General features: G+C 39.5%; 1 protein-coding gene across 4 annotated transcripts in view; it reads right to left on the reverse strand.

The window, feature by feature from the left end:
* Positions 1 to 22,403, reverse strand: part of SYNCRIP (synaptotagmin binding cytoplasmic RNA interacting protein) — a 30,338-nt gene extending 7,935 nt beyond the window's left edge. For 2 of the 4 annotated variants that reach the window (XM_040474099.1, XM_040474098.1), the window contains exons 1-10: positions 22,205 to 22,312; positions 20,680 to 20,839; positions 19,885 to 20,003; positions 19,661 to 19,768; positions 17,125 to 17,238; positions 16,848 to 17,024; positions 6,490 to 6,625; positions 5,318 to 5,523; positions 3,028 to 3,177; positions 2,592 to 2,713 (exon numbers count right to left, since the gene is read on the reverse strand). In XM_040474099.1, coding sequence (XP_040330033.1) covers positions 2,592 to 2,713; positions 3,028 to 3,177; positions 5,318 to 5,523; positions 6,490 to 6,625; positions 16,848 to 17,024; positions 17,125 to 17,238; positions 19,661 to 19,768; positions 19,885 to 20,003; positions 20,680 to 20,827 — 1,280 coding nt within the window. In that variant the 5' untranslated portion in view covers positions 20,828 to 20,839; positions 22,205 to 22,312. Of the gene's footprint in view, positions 1 to 2,591; positions 2,714 to 3,027; positions 3,178 to 5,317; positions 5,524 to 6,489; positions 6,626 to 16,847; positions 17,025 to 17,124; positions 17,239 to 19,660; positions 19,769 to 19,884; positions 20,004 to 20,679; positions 20,840 to 22,204 lie in introns of all 4 variants that reach the window. The other 2 variants (XM_040474100.1, XM_040474101.1) reach the window with 2 other exon arrangements.
* Positions 22,404 to 23,298: the final 895 nt, after the last annotated feature.

Consider the following 23,298-nt stretch of genomic DNA (forward strand, 5'->3'; position numbering starts at 1 on the left):
AAAACATCTGGGTGGTTCAGTTGGTTGAGCATCCGACTCTTGATTTTAGCTTAGGTCATGATCTCACCAGTGGGGAGATGGGAGCCCTGTGCCAGCATGGACCCTGCTTGGGATTCTCTCTCTGCCTCACCCTTGCTTGTGCGTGCACTGTCTCTCAAAATAAACAAACATGGGGGAAAAAAAAAAAACTTTCATTGCTAGACCCAAGTTACTCTTGCTTACTATCAACCCCAAACAATATGCGTAGGTATGATGGGAAAAACAAAAGCTAAAAAACCAAACCTATAAAATCTTACTTTCAAAAATAATAGAGAGAAAACATAAAAACCAGTATATGAGGGCGCCTGGATGGCTCAGTCTGTGGAGCATGCGACTCTTGATCCCGGGTATGTGAGTCTGAGCTCCATGCTGGGTGTAGAGATTACTTAAAAATAAAAAATTGTTTAAAAAAAAAAAAATCAGCATATGCATAGATACTATCTAAAAGGAAATATCCTTAATATTCCAATTCACATTCCATAATAGTACAGTACAATTGATATAATTCTTTATACCCTGGGAAAGCATTCTTCATTTTATTTGAACCCCAAAATACCATGAAATGCATAAAAATAAGCTTCTTTATGAGAATAATTTACTCTTGTGTTTATTTAGCATGTTATTTTATACTCAATTCATACAGGCCCAGCTTTTCCATTTCAACGATACATAAAAAATGCTACTCTCATCAACTAGGTTCTCAGACCATTCTGTTGTGCCGTGCTAATTGTCTTAACTGACAAATCACCTTTTTTGTCACTAAATAACACAATGACAACAGCATGCAGTCATGCAGTGATTCTCAACTGAGATTTTTGCCCCTCAGGGGACATTTAATAACGTCTACAGACATTTTTAGCTGTAACTTGGGTGGGGGAGGATTCTACTGAAATGTAGTGGGAGGAGGCCAGGGATGCACATTCTAAAATGCACAGGACAGCCCCCCCATAACCAAGAATCACACAGTACAAAAGGTCAATAATCACAGAGAGATTGAGAAACCCTGGTATAATGGATAAGAGTGAAAACCACAGGGCCAGACTGCCTTGGTTGAAATTCAACTCCACTACTTACTAGCTGTGAGACTGACCTTGGGCAAGTTGACCTCTGTGCCTCAGTTTCCTCATCTCAAACTGGGGAATAGAGTACTCAACTCACAGGGACGCACTGAGGAGTAAGTAGGAATGTGTGCTGTAGTTTGTTAAATTAAAAAAAAAAAATCAGTGAATGACTGCAGCAAGTTAAAAGTGCAAGCATCACATGCAGTCATCCCTTTTGGCCTGTTCTCCTCAAATATTAACAGATACAGTGACATTCTCCATTTTCTATTACCCTCCACCTACAAACTTATAACTGTTTTACTCACTTTTCTAACATAATCTCCTACACTTACTTTCTGCCACTGAATGAATAAAACCATCAGTTAACTGTCTTCTGTAACAGGGAAAAGTTACTTTCACTGCAGAGTATACTCAAGGGGTTTGAGATATAGAGCATTTACTTCCCCCTCAAAACCTAACTTTCTATAATCTTTTTCCTTATACTACCATTAAGTCTATAAAGCACATCTCTTTGATCCTAAAACAAGTATAGATCACTTGGATAATCACAATACAAGACATCTTACATAATTCAGTCTGATCCCCTTTTAAAATAGAAGAAACTGAGGCTCAGAACTAGCCAACTTGCCTAACCACAACTGTCAAATGCAATAATTTGATTACTTCCCTGATTATGAAATAAGAGAAATAAATAGAAGCACCCTGACCCTTCTTTTGCATCCCACATAAAGCACTGGGCAGAAAACTGGCCTGAGATACGGTTAAGTTCAGTGATTCTTGTTCATGCATCAAATAGCAATTATCCATCTTCCTCCTCAGAAATTAATTACCAACTTCAAGTTTTTAAATTGTAAACTTCATTCTTACCCAGCTAAAAGTTTCATTCACTGTTAATGAGCAGATATCCTTTAACAGATCCTCTAGAAAGATCCAATTTATGCAATACATTACACTTAGTTGTTTTTTTACCTCAATACTATGTTATTTGATTAACTATACTCGTATTTCATTTTTCAAAACCCATATATGAAATCTCTGAGGTGGCAACAGGCACTATGTATTGGTAAAAAAGCCTCTTTCAGATATAGAGGAAGCAGAGTTTATCATAATTGGGAGATTTAATATTTTCTACTTCTGAGGGAAAAAACTCTCCATCCTTTAACCAAATATATGAACGCTTGTGGACAGCTAATATTTAAAACATATAATTCAGGAGCACATTCTGTAAAACATAGCAGGAAATACCCTAGAATGAGTTTCATTTATTACACAGAACTCTAGTTACTTAGAATTATGATTATTTTCACAAGTATGACCAATAGCAACAGCTCAATACACATTTCTTGAAATTCTGGGCATTTCTCAGTGGCTCAAAGCTTTCAAGTATTCTTTCAGAAATAAAGGCATGTTATGCAATTATTTAACAGGTTTGAGCAATACTGGTTTTTCATTAATCTACCAACATTTTAAATTTAGACAATTTTCACTTACATTTGATTCTTTGCTGCTTGCCTCTGAGCTTTTCTTTCTTTCCTTTTCTGATCTGGTGGCTTAGCAAAAACAATTTCAATATTTTCTCCCTCCAAATCTTTGCCATTCATTTCTTCCATAGCCTTAAAAAATGAGGTACTCATCAACAGAGAGGACTTTAACAATTTTAATTCATTTGAAGTCAAAAAATCATTTCATTAGTGTTGGAAGGATAAGATCCAATAGGACTGTTAGATTTTTATCTAAAGATCCAGCTCTTCAACTAATTAACTTTTTGACTTAGTTTAGTGAGTTATACAATTTGCTAAGGCCAATAAAGGTTAACTGGAGTAGATTACATGACCTCTTAGTGTCCTTCAACTTTTTAGAATACTCTTGACACTAGAATGACTAAAAATCATTAGTTTAATTTAGATGCCTACAATAGTTCTTTTACCTTGACAGCACCATCTCGCTCATCAAAATGAATGAAGGCATAATCTTTTAGTTTCTTCACTCGTTCCAGTTTCCCAAACTGACTAAATGCTTTTTCTAAAATCTCTTCTGTTACAGTATTGGCAAGGTTACGTACAAACAGCACTTTTACCTGAAAATTAAGAAAAAAACAGAAATTCTCTGTGTATTTCCAAAGGGTTCAATTTCCAGGATGCCACCACCCCACCCACCATAGTTTTAGTCATTACCCATTAGACAAGTATCAGAAATATAATATGACTAAGTTTTCAACTCATTTGAGTAAAAACCAAGGAATGACTGCTAGATCTGATGAGTGAAAAACCTGAACAGACACCTCATCAAAGATACAAGCATACGAAGAGATGCTCAACCTGACGTCCTTAGAGAACTGCATTTAAAAACAACAATGAGGGGCACCTGGCTGGTTCAGTCGGTGGAACACACAATTCTTGATCTCGGGGTTTTAAGTTCAAAGCCCCACACTGGGTGTAGAGAGTAGTTTTTAAAAATCTCTTTAAAAACATAAATAAAAACAAAAACAATGAAATGCCACCACATACCTATTAGAATGGCCAAAACCCAACACTAACACCACCCAATGCTGGTAAGGATATGGAACAGAAACACTGCTAGTGGAAATGCAAAATGGTACAGCCACTGTGGAGAACAGTTCAGTTTTTTTATAAAACTAAACATACTTTACCATACAATCTGATGACTGCACTTTTTGGTATTTACCCAAATGGGTTGAAAACATGTCCACATAAAAACCTGCATATGGTTGTTTACAGCAGCTTTATTCATAACTGTCAAAATTTGGAACCAAAATGTTCTTCAGTAGGTGAATGGATAAATTGCAGTACCTCCAGACAATGGATTATTATTCGGTGTTAAAAAGAAATGAGCCATCAAGCCATGAAAAGACATGGAGGAATCTTAAATGCATGTAACCAAGTACAAGAAGATAATCTTAAAGAGCTACATATTGTATGATTCCAACCATAGGACATTTGGGAAAAGGCAAAAACTATGGAGACAATAAAAAATCAATAGTTGTCAGGGGTTAGAGGGGATGGTGGGGATGGTAGGGATGGGGGAATCAGGGAGGATTCCTAGGGTAGTAAAACTATTCTGTATGATGCTATAATGAATGCATATCATACATTTGTCAAACCCATAGAACGTACAATAGAATAAATCCTAACATGAACTATGGACTTGAGAGTATATAAGAACTCTGTAAGTTTTTCAAAATAAAGCAAACAACGCTTAACAGTTTTTATTAAATTAGTAATTACTTTGTAATCAATGTAATCAAAGATGGAGGTGGTCATTTCCTACTAATGTGAATTCCATGCCTTGAGGTAGTTGTTGAACACTTAACACAGGTGGTCAAAACTAGTTAGAATCTGCTTCTGAAAGGTGGATAAAGAAGGGAGGGAGCATTCAAAATACTGACAGATTCTTTCAATCCAGAAATCGCCTCGAAGTACAGTTATAAAAGTTGACCCTTTGTTAGGAAACATCATTTCCTCCTAAAATACCTGAAATAACACCTGAATTTAAAAATCCAGTAAGAACTTAATAGGCCAATGGAAAATATGAAGTATTTTCTGTCCTCAAGACTTATCCTTTAGTAATATTCATAGTTCTGGCATTCACACTACTTTCTTGATTTAAGTGAATGAGCTGTATTTGCTAGCCTATCACCATTAAGAGGGTTTCTTAAATGACAAAGAGTAGAATAACTTACCTAGAACTGCACTAGTGAGTAAAGTGTTGACTCAAGAGATGTTTGTTCTCATAGGATGTCTCAACTGACTGCTGAAGCAGGATACCTAATAATAGCTAAACCTTGTAACTGCAGCAGCTCTGCTGAGGCCAATACAGTTCACTATTTTTAGGAGTAGGACTTTTAACACAAAAACCATGAAAGCTAATGGCGCCATTCTCAAAAATGCAAAAATTGCTCTTAGAATACACACAAAACTGGTGGTGAATTATTACTTCCACAGCATGTAGGCTAACTACTCATCATCATGAGAATGACAGCTACACAATTATGATCGAGTGTCCACAAATAAGTTTTTATATTTACTCTCTATGCACTTGGTTTTATTTCTGATGTGTGGCCTTAATAAAGAACACTTCTCTCACTTTCAAAAACGTGGTTTTGTGAAAAGTACACAATTCATTTTATAAGTTTCGTACTTCTCTAAAGCCTCCCGAATCCCTTTTGCCACCAACCCATCAAAAAAAACTGTCATTACCTTTGCCATCACTTCAGGATCAGGATCTTCTATAGGATCAGCCCATTCAACAGTTCCAACATTTCCCCAGACCTTGACTTTACCACTCATTAACCTACGCCTTGCCTGGGCAGCTGTTTTGTGATCTTCATATTCAAGGAAGCAAAAGCCTCTGTTTTTTTTCTTATCATCTGGTTGGTGGTATAAAATGACGTCTGTGAGACCCTCTGAAAATAAGCAACCATTCCAGAAAAATTAGGTAAAATAAGAAAAAAGAAGATCAAAGGATTTTTCTAATACTTGAATATAAAAATGAAAAATAATATCTTTTCTTTGAAGAGGACTCTCAAAAACATTGGTCCAGATAACTGACCTAATACACACACCTTCCAAGTGTTCTCAACACAAAAATCCCCATGAAAAAAAATGTATTCTTTTTAATTAGACCCAAGGACTATTCTTCCATTAAATGACAAGGGGCATAAAATTTTTACATAACAATTATAAAAATGGCAGTGTAAGTCACATATGGTTAGACACTTTTCTCATTATGTAAATAAACATTAAAATTCCTTTTGATGGCACTTTCCTGGCCTCAGGTATCAGTAACTATTTCAAATGAGATATTAGTATCACGTAAGATTTTGAATGTTCCTGGAGACTGGTAACAGTCTGATAATCTGCTAAATATTCTAGGCAGACAAAACAATAAAATAATAAAAGCAGCTTGATTTGGTCACTATTCTAAAAAATGCTTTAGATTTCAAAGAAATTACACCATACTGACATTGATTATATAATCTCTTGCTTATAAAAATACTTACCATTCCAATAATTTAGAAAATCTAATCATTATGGAAACAATCCCACTAAGAATGTCAAGCTAGCACCTAAAAATGCATAGAACACACAGATTCCAAAACGAGATGCACAGATTCTGCAGATAGTTCAAATCTCAACTGCATTCCTTAAGAACTACACAGCATTCAGCAAGTTATTTCCCAAAACCCTCAGTACCTGTTTTCCTGATCTTACTTACAAAATACTTACAGAATGGAGCTACCTATCTCCCACAGTTGGGAGTAAGAATGCCAGTCAATAAATGTAGTGTTTGTAACAGTGCTTGACATGCAGAAGTATGCAATTACCTTCAATATTAGAAGTGCATCTCCTTCCACATAAATCCAACTTACCTGTTACTTTGCTAAATTCTTCAAGAATCTGTTCCTTGGTTTTACTCTTAGGAATAGAGCCCACAAAAAGCCTATTGTTGGCCACTGAGATGCAGACACCAATGTGTTTTCCAGAACGAATTTCATGATTATTATACTGAAAGGGGAAGAAGTGTACCATATTTTTAAAATACTTACAAAATATTTTATTATAAATGATTATAAATATAGATGCAACTTTTTAGGCAAATTTCAATGCTATGCTTATCAAGTATTTTTATCCTTTAAAAATATAGTTAGCATACGTAAGAGGAAATTGTAATCTGCGACAGATATGAAGATTACACTGACAAAACACTTAAAAAGCTTATGAATTAAATTAATGCAAAAATTTGTTAAATCCTTGAAACTTAGGAAACTTGGTAAGTTAGGAATCCGGTCTATGAGCAGCTTAAATTCAAAACTGCTGATTCCACAATACTTTAATTTCTACTTAAATTCATCCTGGCAACCAGTTATCCTCATGCAAGAGAAATGGGATTCAAATACCAACAAGCTTTCTGCCTTTCTGTTAACCAGCATCAAATCTATTTTTTTCCATCTCCCTTTCACTCTTGTAAGAAGTTGCAATAAGGGATTTTCAGCTTCAAATATAAGTCTAAAAGGAGAGAACCTTCTTTTCCTGAATCCAACCCTACTTTTTTCCCCATTTCATTTTCAACAAACCTACAACAAGGTTGAAAAAAAATAAGTGGACTGATTAGGGTGCACATATAGAAGCAATTATAAAACTACAGTAAAAAGTCAAGTCTTCATGTAACCCATACCCCATAGAAGGATGAGATATTTATTATACAGGCAAAACCCAATCTGTCAAAGTCACATCTACTAATCAGTATGACTTACAAACCGAAGTTCAAAAATATTCAAGTTATCAGGGAAAGTGAATTATTTATATTACACAGTTAAAACTACCTCAAAATTTCATGTTAGCAATAATGGTAGCAGCAGTTACAATTTGATTAATCCCCCACACCTGGCCTCAAAATCTGTTTTGAGTATGTGCAAGTGGAGCTATAAACACTAAAGAATCAACATAAATTTCCATACAATTTATAGGCCAGCCTTATAGCCAAAGTGAAACCATTCCTCTCCCATTTTGAAAGTAAGCTTTATACCCCATGTGGGGCTTGAACTCACAACCCTGAGATCTAGTTGCATGCTCCATTGACTCAGCCAGCCAGGCACCTCTCCTCTTCCATTCTTGCATTAAAGGTACATCAGGTGCAAGACAAGAAAGCATACAGTAAGTCAGAAAATCAATTCCTCCCTGTCCCTTTCTCCATCTCCAGATACTCAAAATCTAACATGAAATTCAAATGTCCTTCCTCCAGTTCAAAACGGCTTTGTACTTTCTACCTCACTGATTCAATTCGTGCTATCAAAGTCTCTGGTCATCATGATCCCAGGATTATTTATATTCTCTACACTTATGCCAGAGACTTTAAAAAAAAAAAAAAAAAAGGAAAGAGGACAAGGGTGCACAGCTGGCTCTGTCAGTGGAGCATGCAACTCATGATCTCACAGTCATAAGTTCGAGCCCCACAACTGGGCATGGAGCCTACTTACAAAACAAACAAAAAAAGAGATGACAGTTTTTGCCTATTGAAAACAAACTCAATGACTCCCCATCACCACTAGATAAAGTTCAAATACTTGGACATAAGTTTATCCTAAAATTCCTAGTATGTCCCCCTTCTCTCCACAACACTAAAATCTTAGCTACTTACACCTGAGTTCTCAAACAGCTTTTAGACTGCTAAGCCTCTGAATAAAATGCTTTCTCTGAAACTTCCATCATCCAAACTCCAGATTTGAGCTCACTGTGCAATACCTACATCCTAAAAAAACAGGTCAACAAAACACCCTTCTACGCTTAACACAAACCAACAGTTCTAAAAGGAGTGATTTTGCTCCCCAGGGGACATTTGACAATGTCTAGAGACATTTTTGGTTGTCAATTAGGGATGTGGGCTTACTGCTGGTTATTTAGTGGGTACGAAGGCCAGAGATGATACTAAATATCCTACAATTCAGAGGATAGCCCAGTAAAACAGAATTATCAGATCTAAAATATCAACAGTACTGAGGCTGAAAAAGCCTGCCACAACTTTTCCCCCCATGGCATTTATATTAAGACCAAAAACCTCTTAAAACTAGAAATATATAGATTACCTGCAAACAGTAGTGCTATGGCTGAATCCATCATTGTATGGGATTATGAACAAGTAGACTACAATACCTTATAACAAATAAATTAATCTAAGAAACACAAATTACTTTTAAGACACGTGCATTCCCTAGATTTTAATAATCTAGCATCAGAACACAACCTTAATGACAAATCAATGGCTTTCAATTTGATCTAATCTGTAACCCCAGGAGTTGACAAAAACTAAGATATCAGAAAAACAGAAAAAAATACATAATATTCAAATGTGAAAATAAGAGTTATTCTGAAAATGACAGAACTTGGCATAGTTTTCCTTCTGTGTTTTTCATTTTCCAAAAGTTCTAAGAGCCAGACCTGTTTACTATAAGGAAACATCTAAATCTAAGTTTTAAAAAACTTAGAAAAAAAAAAGTTGTGGGGCACCTGGGTGGCTCAGCTGGTTACACATCTGACTTGATTTCAGCTCAGGTCATGATCTTACAGTTATGAGCTCTGCACTTGGGTGTGTGTTGCTTAAGATTCTCTCTTCCTCTGCCCCTCCCCTGCTTGCACGCATTGTCTCCCTCTCTCAAAAAAAAAAAAAAAAAAAACTTGTTAAAAAAATAGAATTCTTAGTTATAACACGTCCATCAACATTTAACAATTCTGCTTCAAAGTAGTAATGACTGTTTCTGTTATTATTTACAGAAGAAAAGCTTCTTCACTTCTAATTCATCATCACTTGCCCTGCTAATAAGGTTTACCAATCCTGGATAGATAGAAGGTTATTTAGGATGACTGTGGTCTCTAAACAGTATAAGTGACACGAAGATTTATTGGGACTTCTAAACTAAACTATGATGCTTCATCCACATTTTTTTTAATTAAAAAAAGATAAAACAATTAGAGCTAACACACAGAGAGTAAACTGGCTCTTCAATTAAAATAAATCATTAAATGGGCAAAGGAGACCCTCTGGGCATATTGTCCAAAAAAGCAAAAGTACCCAGAGGGGCGCATGGCTGGCTCAGTAAGGCACAGCATCCAACTCTTGATCTCAGGGTCGGGGGATTACGCCCACATCTGGTGTAGAGACTACTTAAGAGAAGGGGGGAAAAGTACACCGTACCCAGCAATAAGCATTTCTTGAAGCAGTGCCCTATTAAACATGCATTTTTATGTGCATCTGAATTATTAACGGTTCTCACTCTTTAATAATTTTAAGACCAATCTATCACCATAAATTCACAAACGGTGCACCCCAGCAGGTGGGTAACAGTGAGATGAGTGGCAGAAGGGCATGTTGAAACTGTTCTGAACCTTAACACAGATTCTAATGTAATGCTGATAAATTGTCTAACTCTCAACAGGTAATACATCAGGACACTATCACAGTATCAAAATTAACAACAACAAAAAAAATGTGATGCCTTCCAACAAGGAAGTTGGGCGGTGATGTTAAGATATTTAAAAAATCTAGCTTTCAGGGACACTTGGGTGGCTCAGTTGGTTAAGGGTCCGAATTGGGCTCAGGTCATGATCTCACAGTTCGTGAGTTCGAGCCCCAAATCGGGCTGTCAGCCAAGATCAGCCAAGATCTGATGTCAGTCAGATCCTCTGTCTCCCTCTCTCTGCCCCTCCCCAGCTCGGCACGTGCTCCGTCTCTCTCAAAAATAAACATTAAGGTCGGTGGAGTGGCTCAGTCAGTTGGTTAAGCGTCCCAACTCTTGGGTTTAGGCTCAGGTCAGGATTTCACGGTTTCTAAGTCTGGGCCCTCCAACAGGCTGTGTGCTGACAGCATGGAGCCTGCTTGGGATTCTCTGTCTCCCTCTCTCTGCCTCTCCCCTGCTTGCTCTCTGTCTCTCTCAAAATAAATAAACTATAAAATATATAAATAAGATAAACATTTTTAAAGAATCTATCTTCCAGATTCAGTATCATAGTGAGGTGACCAAATAAAACAAAGATGAACTTTGAACATGAATCAATACAGTTTCACTCTTTCAGAACACCAAAACTGGAGTTGTACAGTACAGAATATTCCCACCATCTAGGCTTAAAATCTCAAGTCACTTTTTCCTGCCGTCGTAGCCAGTCAGTCACCAAATGCCCCCAAATTTAGCAATCTCAGATTTGGAATCTAACTCACAAGTGGTTTTTCAGTCCTAACTCTTCCCACAGCAGCAAAGCCACTACCTCCTCAGCCTACTTTATTCTTAAACATTTCTTAAGTAGAAAATACTGAAGCCAAAATCTACTTCCCTAAAAATTCTACAATAACTATAGATTTTCTTCCCCAGATGACAGCACTTCATATACTCCACACAATGCTCAGGATTTAGCTGTTCTCTAAACCTGGCTAATCATTCCTTCTCTGATACTGGCAAACTAATGTGCCTCCCAAGAGTGTCACCAAATAGTGATATCCATAACATAATACTGTAGACACAGACTGAGATTGAGGAATCTAGAATAAATTGGAGACTATTGCTAATCTTCCACTTCTAAACATTTTTCTGTAACACAACAGTCCATGATTACCTGAGCTTATTTGGCAACCACACCACACTGCTTACTTACACTACAGCTTACTTGTGAAATCAGTTGTATATAGGACTTGACGTTTGTCCTGACTCAATTCCATCTTGCTCGTGTTAACTATCTGTTTCAGGCTATCACAATCTTTTAAGATTCTGATTTCTGTCATCCAGGGCATTTATCACTCAATACATGAAGACTCAAGTCACCAGACATATGACAGCAGTCCAGCTATGCCTTGATTTATAAATCATTGATAAAAATTAGAATGGAACATATAGCTTACCATCGCCTATTTTTTCTCCTTTGAAAATCTCTAGCCTCTCTCCTTTCTATATAGCTGCCACTTTCCTGGTCTTTCTTCTCTTCATCCAAACATTCTTCATTATTCTGTTTTTTATACCATGCTACCCACATTAACACTCGAAAGTTTAATGGCACCATGGAAACTTAGCCCCATAGTCATGACTACTACCTTCTGGCACTGACTTCATAGTATACTAGTTTCATCTCCCATTTCCTTCAACAATACACTGCTTCAACCAGATTACCTATTTCCTTTCACTGTCCTGCTCAAACTTCATCACAAAGCCTTCCAAAATAACCCCAACACAATCTAAGCCTTCATCCCTGTTAGCATCTGAAAAAGGCATTTGCATCCCTGTTACCCTCTGAACGATGCATCTGTGTCCTATAAAATCATGAACTCAATCAAACTACCATGTAGGTCCAAAGTCTTCATGTTAAACACACTATTTGCTAAAGTGCTACAAAGTATGTCGTGGACCTATCTTGTCAACTGCATTCATCAAAATGGTTTTATACATGCTACACTAGTGTACATCAACCACTTCAGTGAATAAAACCCATCAGTGCCTATCAAAACCATAACTGTTTTAGTTTTTTTTTTTTTTACATTTATTTTGAGAGACAGAGCACAAGTGGGGGAGGGGCAGAGACAGAAGGAGACACAGAATCTGAAGCAGGCTCCAGGCTCTAAGTTGTCAGCACAGAGCCCGACGCGGGGCTCGAACTCATGAACTGTGAGATCATGACCTGAGCCAAAGTGGGAAGTTTAACCGACTGAGCCACCCACGCGCCCCAAAACCATAACTTTTAATATGCAAATAGAGATCAACTATTCCAGTATTTGTAATATAGGCACTATTAGCATTTTCAGCAGGGTATTTATTTCTATTATCTAGGACTGCAATGGACACTAAAATGCCAGTGGCCCTGAGCTCCAATTTGAGCAGCACACCACAGAAATACATATACACACTTGCCTGCCCTTCTTCCCGGTCTTTGGGACAACAACAAACACTACACATTTGGATATTTCCAAATATCCCCCTGGGGATGAGGGGGAAAGCATTACCCCCTATAAATGTACATTAATTCAAAGTTGACACTGAATACATAATTACAAACGGAAATCAGAAAACCTTTAAATACTAATATGGGACTATAGCTAATATGGGAAATATAAGTTCTTGGGTCATAAATAATAGATTAGATGACACTAGTCAGCCAGTCAGGTTATTTATCTAGCACCTACTGAATTATTACATAGTGGCACTGTTGTAAATGTCAGGGATACAGGAAAAAAGAGCTTGTATGCTGGAGGAGAGAGATAAGCAAATACTTTACAAAGCCAAGAAATAATTTTAAGTACAACTGAGCATTCTATTTTATTGTGTTCATGATACAGTCACAGAGCAACTGGGTGGTAAGCTGCTCAAAGTCAGGAAAGGCCTTCTAGGAAGACCTGATCTATAAGAAGGCAGTAGCCATGGTAGCTGGGGGAGTGTTCAAAAGCGGAAGAGCAGAAGGTGGCCTTGAGATGGAAATGGTCACAGCTTATGTGGGAGGCAAAGTATGGACGGAGGAGTAATAAAGAAAAAAAGAAATGTAAGCAGAAACTTGATCAGATAGGGCCTTGTTTGGAAGCCATTATTAAAGTTTTCAGCATGGGAATGTTGTGAACTAACCTATGCTGTTGAATGGTAACACTGTAAAGGGGCAATGGAAAGCAGTGACTAGATAGAAGCACTCTTTGAATGGTACTTTAGACTAATGTGGTAGCAATGTAGATAGATGCCAAAAATATTCTGGCAGCAGAAACAGAACTTATTTCCTGTGCTCCTTTTTAACACTACCTAAGTGACTACATAATTAAAAAATTAGGCTACCTGATGACATAATTTATATTGCTGGCTTTAAACTGTTAGGTCTGGTCAACGATAAGAACTCAAACTAAACAAACCTGGTATCGAACTAAAGCTATATGGCCTCCTATAAGTCACCCAGGCTATTTACTCTTCTACAGAATGAAGATAATTCCAGTTGCTTTAAAAAATAGGTAGTATTTAAAGGTAATAATGTAACACCCTAGCACAGCTCCTGTCTCTTAACAAGCACTCAACAGGTAACTATTATTCACCTTTCACAAACTTAGCTCCTGCTTCCCTGGCAAGATTTTCATCATTTGGCAATAAATTTATTGCCCAAAATATGAAGCAAACGTTGGCTGAAAACCAGTCATTTAAAAAGTCTACAGGTGCTTAACTTCATGCCTCTTTTTCAGCTGTTATTATCAATTAACCTATTTTCATAAGTAATTCAGATGCAAATTTAAAATCCACAAAAATTTTTTAAAGTAAACTCTACCCCCAAAGTGGGGCTCAAACTCACGGCCCTGTGATCAAGAGTCACATGCTCTAGCAACTGAGCCAGCCAGGCACCCCAGAATCCACAATAGTTTTTAATCTGGGGGACAGGGAGGGGAGGGATTATTCCTGGATCATACCAAAAATAAGGCCAAATACATAATCTTTTTTTTTTAAAGTAAATTCTACACCCAACATGGGGTCTGAACTCATGACCCAGAGACGAAGAGTCACATACTCTACCAACTGAGCCAGCCAGACTATCTCAATCTAAAGGTACTCAGGACACTCAAAGGACAGGAAAGCAAAAAGAAATGGTCTTCCTGCTTCCATCTTGTCTGATCTATAAATAATCCCAAATAGACATTTTTTTAAAACTTATTATCTACAACTAGAATGACCATTCTATTAATCTTCTATAAAAATTCACCTTGGATATTGGTGTAATTCAAGTAGACTCTCATGACATGACACAAGAAGGGACAGTTTTCAAAATATGCTCCCTTAAAGAACACATTTAGAAGAGTACTCAGTTCCACAATACTAAGTATCAAAGGACATCCTCGTTAACTTGATTTATTTCTCTAGAATATTTCATTTCCTCAAAAGTTTAGTCCTCCCTTTTTACTGTTACATTACGGCAAGCCTCCCAATTCTGTTATCAACATAATCCTACCACAGTAAAACACCCTTCAAAAAAAAGCAATGATGTGGGGCACTTGGGTGGCTCAGTCGGTTAAGTGTCCAACTTCGGTTCAGGTTACGATCTCGCGGTTCGAGCCCCACATCAGGGTCTGTGCTGACAGGTCAGAGCCTGGAGCCTGCTTCAGATTCTGTCTCCCTCCCTCTCTGCCCCTCCCCTCCCCAGCTTACACTGTGTCTCTCTCATTCTCAAAAATATTTAAAAATTTAAAAATAAAATAAAAAATTTTTAAAAAAGCAACAATGATATATCCATTTCACCCTAGTGGATATAGTGGTAAAACCATTACAAAATGCAAAACTTCCTAATTTATCAGATAGGAAAAAATAAACATGTTCCCAGATAAGGACTCCAATCACAAAACCAGAAAAAATGTAAAAAAGAACAAGAATTATTATTAGTTCCTGGATAAATTAAAATGGCTGGCTAGCTACCTATGGAACTTTCTGAATTATAACTGAAAACTTAACTATATTAATGAGACTACATCCTAAGCCCACAGCAATGCAATTTTGGACTGTATTATTTGTTAAGCCAAGGCAACTGCCCAAACTGAAACATTATTTCATAATGACTATTTACTGGCACTCAAAATCGTCATGTTACAATAGGATTATAGATCATCTTCCTCTAATGAAGTATTTTTTATGGATTTTGGACATTGTCTACAAATACTGCAGTGAGGACCTGCCATAAATAGTGCATTTTGGTAGCAAGAATTAAGTGGCCTACAAATGTTGGTTTAATGATTCCTTTTAAAAATGTTAATACACAAATCACCACTTATACACTAAGTAACCACCCTTGTTAAACAATAAAAGCTTTATGTAATACCTAGTATATAAAATGGGACTGAAATTAATGGTAAATTCTGTACTAGCTTGCTGCAGTAAGATAGTTTGCTGCCTTCTCATTCACATTTCCGTATTAAAATTTACTGCTACTCTATTGCTACCTGGCAAAAATGTTCTATTTGTTTATAGATTAAACCAGATGATTTCTAAAGTTATCTTTCCAGAACTCTAAAAAGTCCTTAATTTTACATGAACTGCTCAAAACTAAAATTTTGACAGCCCAAAGGTTACAAGTGAATGGTTCCCTATAGAACTATAGCTGCTCTGAAATAGGAAGCATTCTTTAAATGAGGGAAAAATCACCCATGATTTAAAAGTACCTAAACTCCCAAATTTTTTAGAGACACCACCTATAATCTTTCAAGCAGCACTATTCTAATGTTAAGTTTTTATCATAGTCAATTACATACACCAAATGAGAAATTCAATCACCATGGAAAGCCAAACAAAGTATAGTTGGCTTTTCCCCTTAAGGTATGCCTTAAAATGTAGACCATCTGATGGTGAGGAAAGGAAAAATTCAGGAAAAATCAATCCAAGAATTTTAAGATTGTTTAGTATCCCCTACAAAATATGTAAGCCAATAAGGCAAATTTAACAAATATCTGCCATAGTGGACAATTTTACAAAAGTTCCTCCCCAGTTTACTTTTTGATACATTTCTTGGGTTGAAATTAACCCTTGACCTCTTCAATTATAAAATGTAGAATCCATGTGAGCCACAAAATTTAATAAAACTAGTTTAAAGAAGAGCTAAGCCATAATTTGATTAAAGCTCTTTTTTTAAAGTTGGCAACGTAACTAGGTCTTCACACCTTACATCTGGTACTTTAAATCAAATATTGCCACTCAGCATGAAATCTTTTATTTCATGAACTAGAAGTTTGTCATCACAATGTCTTTATATTTTATAGAAAGAGGAATGGCCCAGGTACAGCCACAAAGTAAGGAAGGCCTACCTATTACAGTCACTTTCTTAAATCTTTTAACATTCCTATTAAAAAAAAAAATCACCAAACCAGATGTTTCAAAGAAGAACTCAGAATTCTGATACAGTGCCTTATATATAGATCCTCAGTCAGGTACAGCCAGAAAATAAGAAAGCCCTACCTATTAGTTACTTCCTTAAATCTTTTAACATTCCTATTAAAGAGTAAAAAAAGCACTAAGCTACATGTTTCAAAGAACAAGTAACTCAGAATTCTGACACTGTGCCTTATATATAGATCCTCAGTCCAGTCAACTACACATATAAAGAATACTGCTACAATAACTACAACAAAGAATGTAAAAGTGCCTAATCAGCACTTCAAAAAACATTTGGTTAACTCTTAGGCAAAATAAGATAAAACTTGACTTTAATTAAAGACAGTGAATGTGAAGACTGGAAGAAAAAAACTTACCAGTTTAACAGCCTCCTGAGCGGCTTCTTTTGTACAAAAAGTGACAAACGCATAACCTCTATTGAGACCAGTGAGTGGATCCATCATTAGACGAAGATCCCATATCGGTCCAGCTTTCTCAAATAATGGAACAAGTTCATCCTCAAACAGATCTCTTGGGATCTTCCCCACAAATATCTGTAAATTAAACATGAAGTAAAAAACCATGGAGAGCTTCTTTAGGAAACCAGATACCTGAGCATTTACTACAAAAGGTACAAGTTTTTAGTTTCTTTACCTCAGTGCCAACAGAAGGCTGCTGACCTGAATAAACGGAATCTGGAGGCGGTCCCCCATACTTCCTCTGTCCAGTGGTCACATCAAGTGTGTAGCCTGTTCTTTCCAATAGTGCCTTGAAAAGTTCAAATGTCATTAATACATTTAATTCACAAGACCACACCCATGCATTTCACAGTTAAAAATCAATCTTGTTCAAAGCATTCCATTTACCTTGGCAACAATCCCTACAGTTTTCTGGTATGTTTTAGAATTTCTCCTTTAATGTACCCTTGTAGTAGCTCTAATTTTTAATGAAAATTTCAGGGCCCTACTCAAATTATTTCTGGTTTCCAATTAACTAGTGTTTAGCAAACAAACAACTAATATTGATTCATCAACATCTTTCAAGCCAGGGTCTGTACCTGTTCTGCTAATTTCTCCTAACTGTACCTAACTTGCTTGAGTTTAATTCTCTCCCAAAGGAGGAACTGGGTAAAGCTCCTTAATAAACTCCCTGTATCCCACACTTCTAATACACACTGCCAGCAATTCTGGGCACCAACCTTTGTAGAAATTACATTCCCTGAGAATGCCCCTTAACCTAGGAGTTACACGAAATATAACAACTTAATTCATCTGACATTCAAGCACCATGCTTCCCCAGATGGCATGGTTCATTCAGAACAAATGAGACCCAAAATGACTTTGAAAGCTTTATGTAATTGCAACAATGTGAAATAACTTCTAGGTCTTATCTCCCCTAAAAGTGAACTGTTAAAATTTAAACAGTTCCTATTTACTAATCAGTGGTAGTTTCTCCTATCCCTTGGTATAAGGCAAAAGTACTAGAAAGTTGTCTATAATTAGCCTAAACAAACAAACAAAAAACCCAAGAATTATTCTCCTCTGCCATCTCAACCAAAGTACAAAACCTGCTTTCTAAATAATAAAATCTAGTAATTGGCTAATAAATTCTGAAAAGAACAAAAACAAAAACAAGCTAACACCAAGCACAATGACAAATTTTATCAAAATGCTGTCAAATGACCTGGGGTCACCTCAGTCTCTAGAAACGAAAATGACTAGACAGATTTCAAACACTTTCTACCCAAAGAACATTAAAGATCTGTGAAAAAATACTATGATAAAAAAACTCCTCTATTACTAAACTCTAACAAAAAGGCCCACAAAGTGCTACGTTATTTTGAAGCAGCCTTTTTCTATCATATCCCAATGTTTATTTACGGATGCAACATTGGGCAACAAAAATAAACTGAAATCTATTACTAGAACATAAACTAAACCACTAAATGTCTCATCTTCCCTTTTTCCCATATGTAATCCCTGCACTTTTCACCTTCATCTTTATATGACTTACTTTTTATATCAATCCCTAAAAAATAGAAAAAAACTTATTCTTCAAACATCCTATAAAAGTGTCACTATGTCTTCTTGTTGCAATTTAAGAGACACTAAAGCTTCAAGCCACTCCCTCCCAGACCGAAAAGTCAAAATAAACTTTACATTTTTAATAAAAATTTAATAACCTTACCTCCCAAAATGTAAATTTAATCACAACTGAGATAATAAAGACATCTACACTCCATTTCTATGGAAAAAACTGGATTTATGGTTTAAACACAATTCACTCACAGCCTGACCTGTAAAAGCCTCAAATATATGAATGACATTAACAGTTAACTCCTTATTCCAAGCTCCCCTCCTCCCATACCATTAAAACATCACTTAACACTCATAATTAACTTTCTTAAACCATAACTCTTGGTTCAAAGAGCATCAGCACACTGTAATAAGAGCACCAGATTAAAACTAGCATGATCACATTTTCTATAAACTGAAACCTCAACACAACTAAAAACCAAAACAACCTAGTTGCATTTGAGGCCATTTATTGCTCTACATGACCTTAAAAAAAAATAACTTCCACTCCCAACCTCAGTTTCTTCACTTGCATTTCCACACTCCTCAATTTTACTGATACAAGCTGCCTTTAGAAATGAACAAATCAGCCTTAAAATCAACAGTAACAGAAAAGAAGAAGGTTGTGTTAAAAATTCTAAATCCATTTAACTTGGGAGTTTGTGAATTCTAAGATAAGTCAACTGTTAAATGTACACTCCTCACCAAGTATGGGATGAACGGATTCCCTCCCATTTTTTTCTACTGTCACTAATCTGGACCTCCAGCTTTTCAAAAAATGTTTAGAAATATGGTAGATGGTATTTAGGTCTTTGCTTTAGAATATCAAGAAACACTGATTTAATGCATAAATTAATAACAAGAAAAACTTAAAAGTGAGTTGTTCTAAAAACAGAAATAACTAAAGGCAGGAAACTTTTCAAAAGGCAGTAATTAGAAAAGATTAATAAATTATCTCAGGTTATTAACTCTCAACATCTTAAACATCTTAAACATTTCACATCCAAAGAATATTTACACCAAAGCTTAAAAAAAAAAAAAAAAAACTCCTTGAAAAAAAATAAAAACCCACGCGGGGGGGGGGGGATTAAAAAGAAAAGTTTTTAAAGACATACCTTAATTTTTGCCTCATCTGGTCCTTTGCTAGAATCCGCTACTTTGGTCCCTTGTTTTTCTCTCTGCCTGTAAGTCTTCATGACTCCACATAAAAAGGCACTTTTGTTCTATAAAAAAATTTTCCAATCACATTTAACAACGGTCTTATCTGTATCTAATTCAATAAAACAAACTATATCAAAACTACTCATGTTTTTTCTAGTTACACTGACATCAACATTACCTGAACATGAGAGAGATCACTGTCTTTAAACTGCTGAAGAACTGCCAATGCGCCGTCTTCATTGAATTCTTTTAAAGCCTCGATAGCTCTTTCATCTAAGTCACTATGTGCAACCAGCCCTGGAGAAGAGAAAACTGAATTAGTTGTCAACTTTTAATATCTTTAGAAACTTTTTTTAAGAAACCATATTTGCCAATACAGGTACATGCTTGCCAAGTAAGAATTCTTCCATTTCCCTTACCTATATGAGAAACACACATGCTTTAATCATTCTGAACTAAATAAAACCTCTCAACCACACTTACAATGAATCAACTTCTTTTACATCTTCTTCTAAGTCACATAGTTTCTAAACGCTAAGTATTTCTACAGTAAATATGTAAATCCTAAAATCAACCAACAAAGTACCAAGCATGACAACTGAACCTCTACACGATTTCAAATACCACTAGGAAAAAAGCAACACCCACACCAAGACAGACAAGTCTATAGTTACCAGTTATTTAACAAGAATCCTACTATAAAAATACCCCAAAAAGTCACATGGCCTGCTCCCAACATTTAGCAGCTGTTGCTACCATCATATACTTATCCATCTGGCCAGCCAGCCTTTACCTCCTAACCCTTCCTTCTGCCCTCCCTCTACACCTTAACCTCTAGTTCACAACTATCACAACAAGGCAAAACTCTAGTTCCCACACTTATTGGAAACCACAAAAAGTTGCTATTTTAGCTCAAAGCCAGAAATCCAATAGAAAAATTTCATAATATAATTTTGCAAGTGTTAGTTCTTACCTGCAACGTAAATTTCATCTAGTTTTTCAGCAACTTTCTGTGGTAAACCAGCATCAAGCAATGTCTGAAAATTTTCTGAATGGATAACTGCAGAAGTAGTATCCATGGGCTCTTCAGTACCATTTCCATTAACATGTTCTGTAGCCATGTTTCCAGAGATCTGTTCAAACGCAATAAGCAAAATTAAACTAGGATCTTCAAAAAGGGTAGAGGAAATATAAGAGCCCCAATCTTTACTTTCTCTACCAATTTCTACACCAGCCAGCCTGCGCCTCCCTTTAAAGAAGCCTTACAGTCACTATCGCCTGACAAGCCAGATTTGGAGCGCGGGGCAGAGGAGGACAGATTCACTATGTTTTTCCTTAGCACCACCCCTGACTCACCTGCTAACACTCCCTAGGAAAAACCATATTACAAATGGAGCCCAATCAGCAAGAGGACAAGCCAGCCTGCCACATGCAGCTGTGGCAGTACAGAGAATGAGGTGTGTGGAGAAAGCAAAGCTGGGCTTTTCTCTCTCAAAGGTAAACCCCCAAAGTGCGCGCTTTTCCCGCCTGCCGCTTATAGATCTGTAACAACAGCCAGCGAAGAACAAAGCGCTCACACAAGCTACCTTCCTACCACCCAATTTCTCCACCCTTCACCCCCGCACCCAAAGCCCGCCCCCAACTCCGCACCCAAAGCGGCAGCCTCACCGCTGCGGCCACCAGGAGCCCATTAGAAACACGTGCTCTGCGCCTTCAAATGTCCTACAACTTCCTCCAACGGAAACCCACCGAGTCCCAGGCCAAGACGACCATCACCGACTCCCAACGTCAACCTGAAGCCAAGATCGGAGCCCCCAGAAAGCAGCAGCAGCACAACCTCGCCCCTCCACACCGAGGCCGCGGCGGCGCCAGGCCACAGGCTCTCCCCGCCCCCCACCCCAGCGCCGCCGTCTCCGCCGTGACACATGGCTCTCTCCGCCCCGGGCGCCGGCGACCCCCGGCCGCCCGCCCGCACCGCCGAGACCTGAGCCGCGGCGCATGGTGCAAGCCCCCACCCCTCTCCCGTCCGTGCAGTGACTGCGGCGCCGGAGCCAGCTGTCCCACCCCCAGACAGAGGCCAGTAACCCGGCGGAGTGAGGGCGTTCCGCGAACTGCCTAACGCCCGCCGGACCGCGAGCACCACCCAAGCTCGCCGCGCGTCTGCGGGACGGGACCAGCTCCTCTCCGCCCACTCCCGCGCCGCGGTGACGGCCACGACAGCACCAACTCCGCCGCCGCTCGCGGTCCGCGCGGGCCATGGGGCCGCCTCCTCCCTGGAGCGCCGCAGACAAAGCCCGAACGGCGGCAGCACATGGAGAATAGAAGGAAGTGGCGGCGCGGGCTGCGGCCTACTCTCAAGCAGCCCCAGTCAACGTGCTCCTCTCCCCCTTGGAATCCATTTTCCAGAAAAGCCGGGTTCTCCCCACACCTCCCTCGCCCAGCTCACTCCACAATGTCACGGTGCTCCCCTCCCAGACCCGGGTCCTGGCGGTCGTTACCTCCCCGTTGGGCTGCGGCGGAAGAATCCTGTCCGAGGAGATCGGGTTGCGGGAAACGCGTGCTCGCTGCTCCCTGTGTCCGGCGCGAGTGGAGCTGTTGTAAAATGGCGGCCGAAGCTCACGCCGCTGGCAGCAAACCCGATCCAGTTCCACTCGCCTCCGAGCGCGCTCCCGGTGCGCGCGCGCGCGCCCGCGTGACCCCCCCCCTTTCCCTCCCCTCCCTCGCGCGTCCGCTTCTCTCACTCCCTCTGCCCCTGCCCTCCTCCAGCTCCTCCTTCTCCCCCTACCACCACCGCCACCACCGCCACCGCCACCACCACCACCACCAGCAGCCTCCGTCCGCCTCCTTCTCTCGGTCTTTCTTCTTCCCTTCCCTGCTCCTTTGCCCCACTACTCCCAGTCCCGTCCGCGGCCGCTCAGGCACGAGTGACCGCCTTTCCCCTCCTCGCTCGAACGCTCGCTCACACCCTCCCTCGCTCGCTCTCCCGACTCCGTCCCCCAGTCCCAGCCGAGTCGGCTCCTCTCTTTCTCTCTCCCGCGCTGACGTGACGACGTAGCCTACGCCTCGGGACGCGCGCCCGCGGGCTCCGCCCCCACGCCCCGCCACCTCCCTTGCTCCTCACCTCCCGGGGGAGGGGGACGCAAGACCCCGCCCTTCCGCTCCGGCAGCGACGGAGGGGCCGAGAGTGAATGAAAGACCCGCCCCTTCCCTTCCCGACACTCCCCCTCCCGCTCTCCTCCAGGCGGGGCGGGCCGGCTCAGCGTGTCCCACTCGTTCTCCTTTGTCAGGAGACAGGCATCTCCCCACCCCGCCCCACCCCCCCCCCCCCACCGCAGCACCACGCGCACGCCACCCCCACCGAGCTCCTGCCCGTCCCAACCCCCGCCCCGTCCCGGGCCCGCGAGGCACGGGGCGAGGGGCGCGGAACGCTACCGCAGCTGCTTGAGGACACCCACCGATCCGTGCGCGCCCGGCCCCCGCCCCCGGCGCCGCGGCCGCGTAGCCGTTCGCGGCGGTGTCCACGCCGCCGCCGCCCGGCGCTCTTCTCGCTCGGGAAGCTGCAGGCGCACGTGTCCCCCGGGGCGGGGCGAGG

The sequence above is a fragment of the Herpailurus yagouaroundi genome, unplaced genomic scaffold (assembly GCF_014898765.1).
Source record: "Herpailurus yagouaroundi ecotype Mexico unplaced genomic scaffold, PumYag 139, whole genome shotgun sequence".
Classification (NCBI taxonomy): domain Eukaryota; kingdom Metazoa; phylum Chordata; class Mammalia; order Carnivora; family Felidae; genus Herpailurus; species Herpailurus yagouaroundi.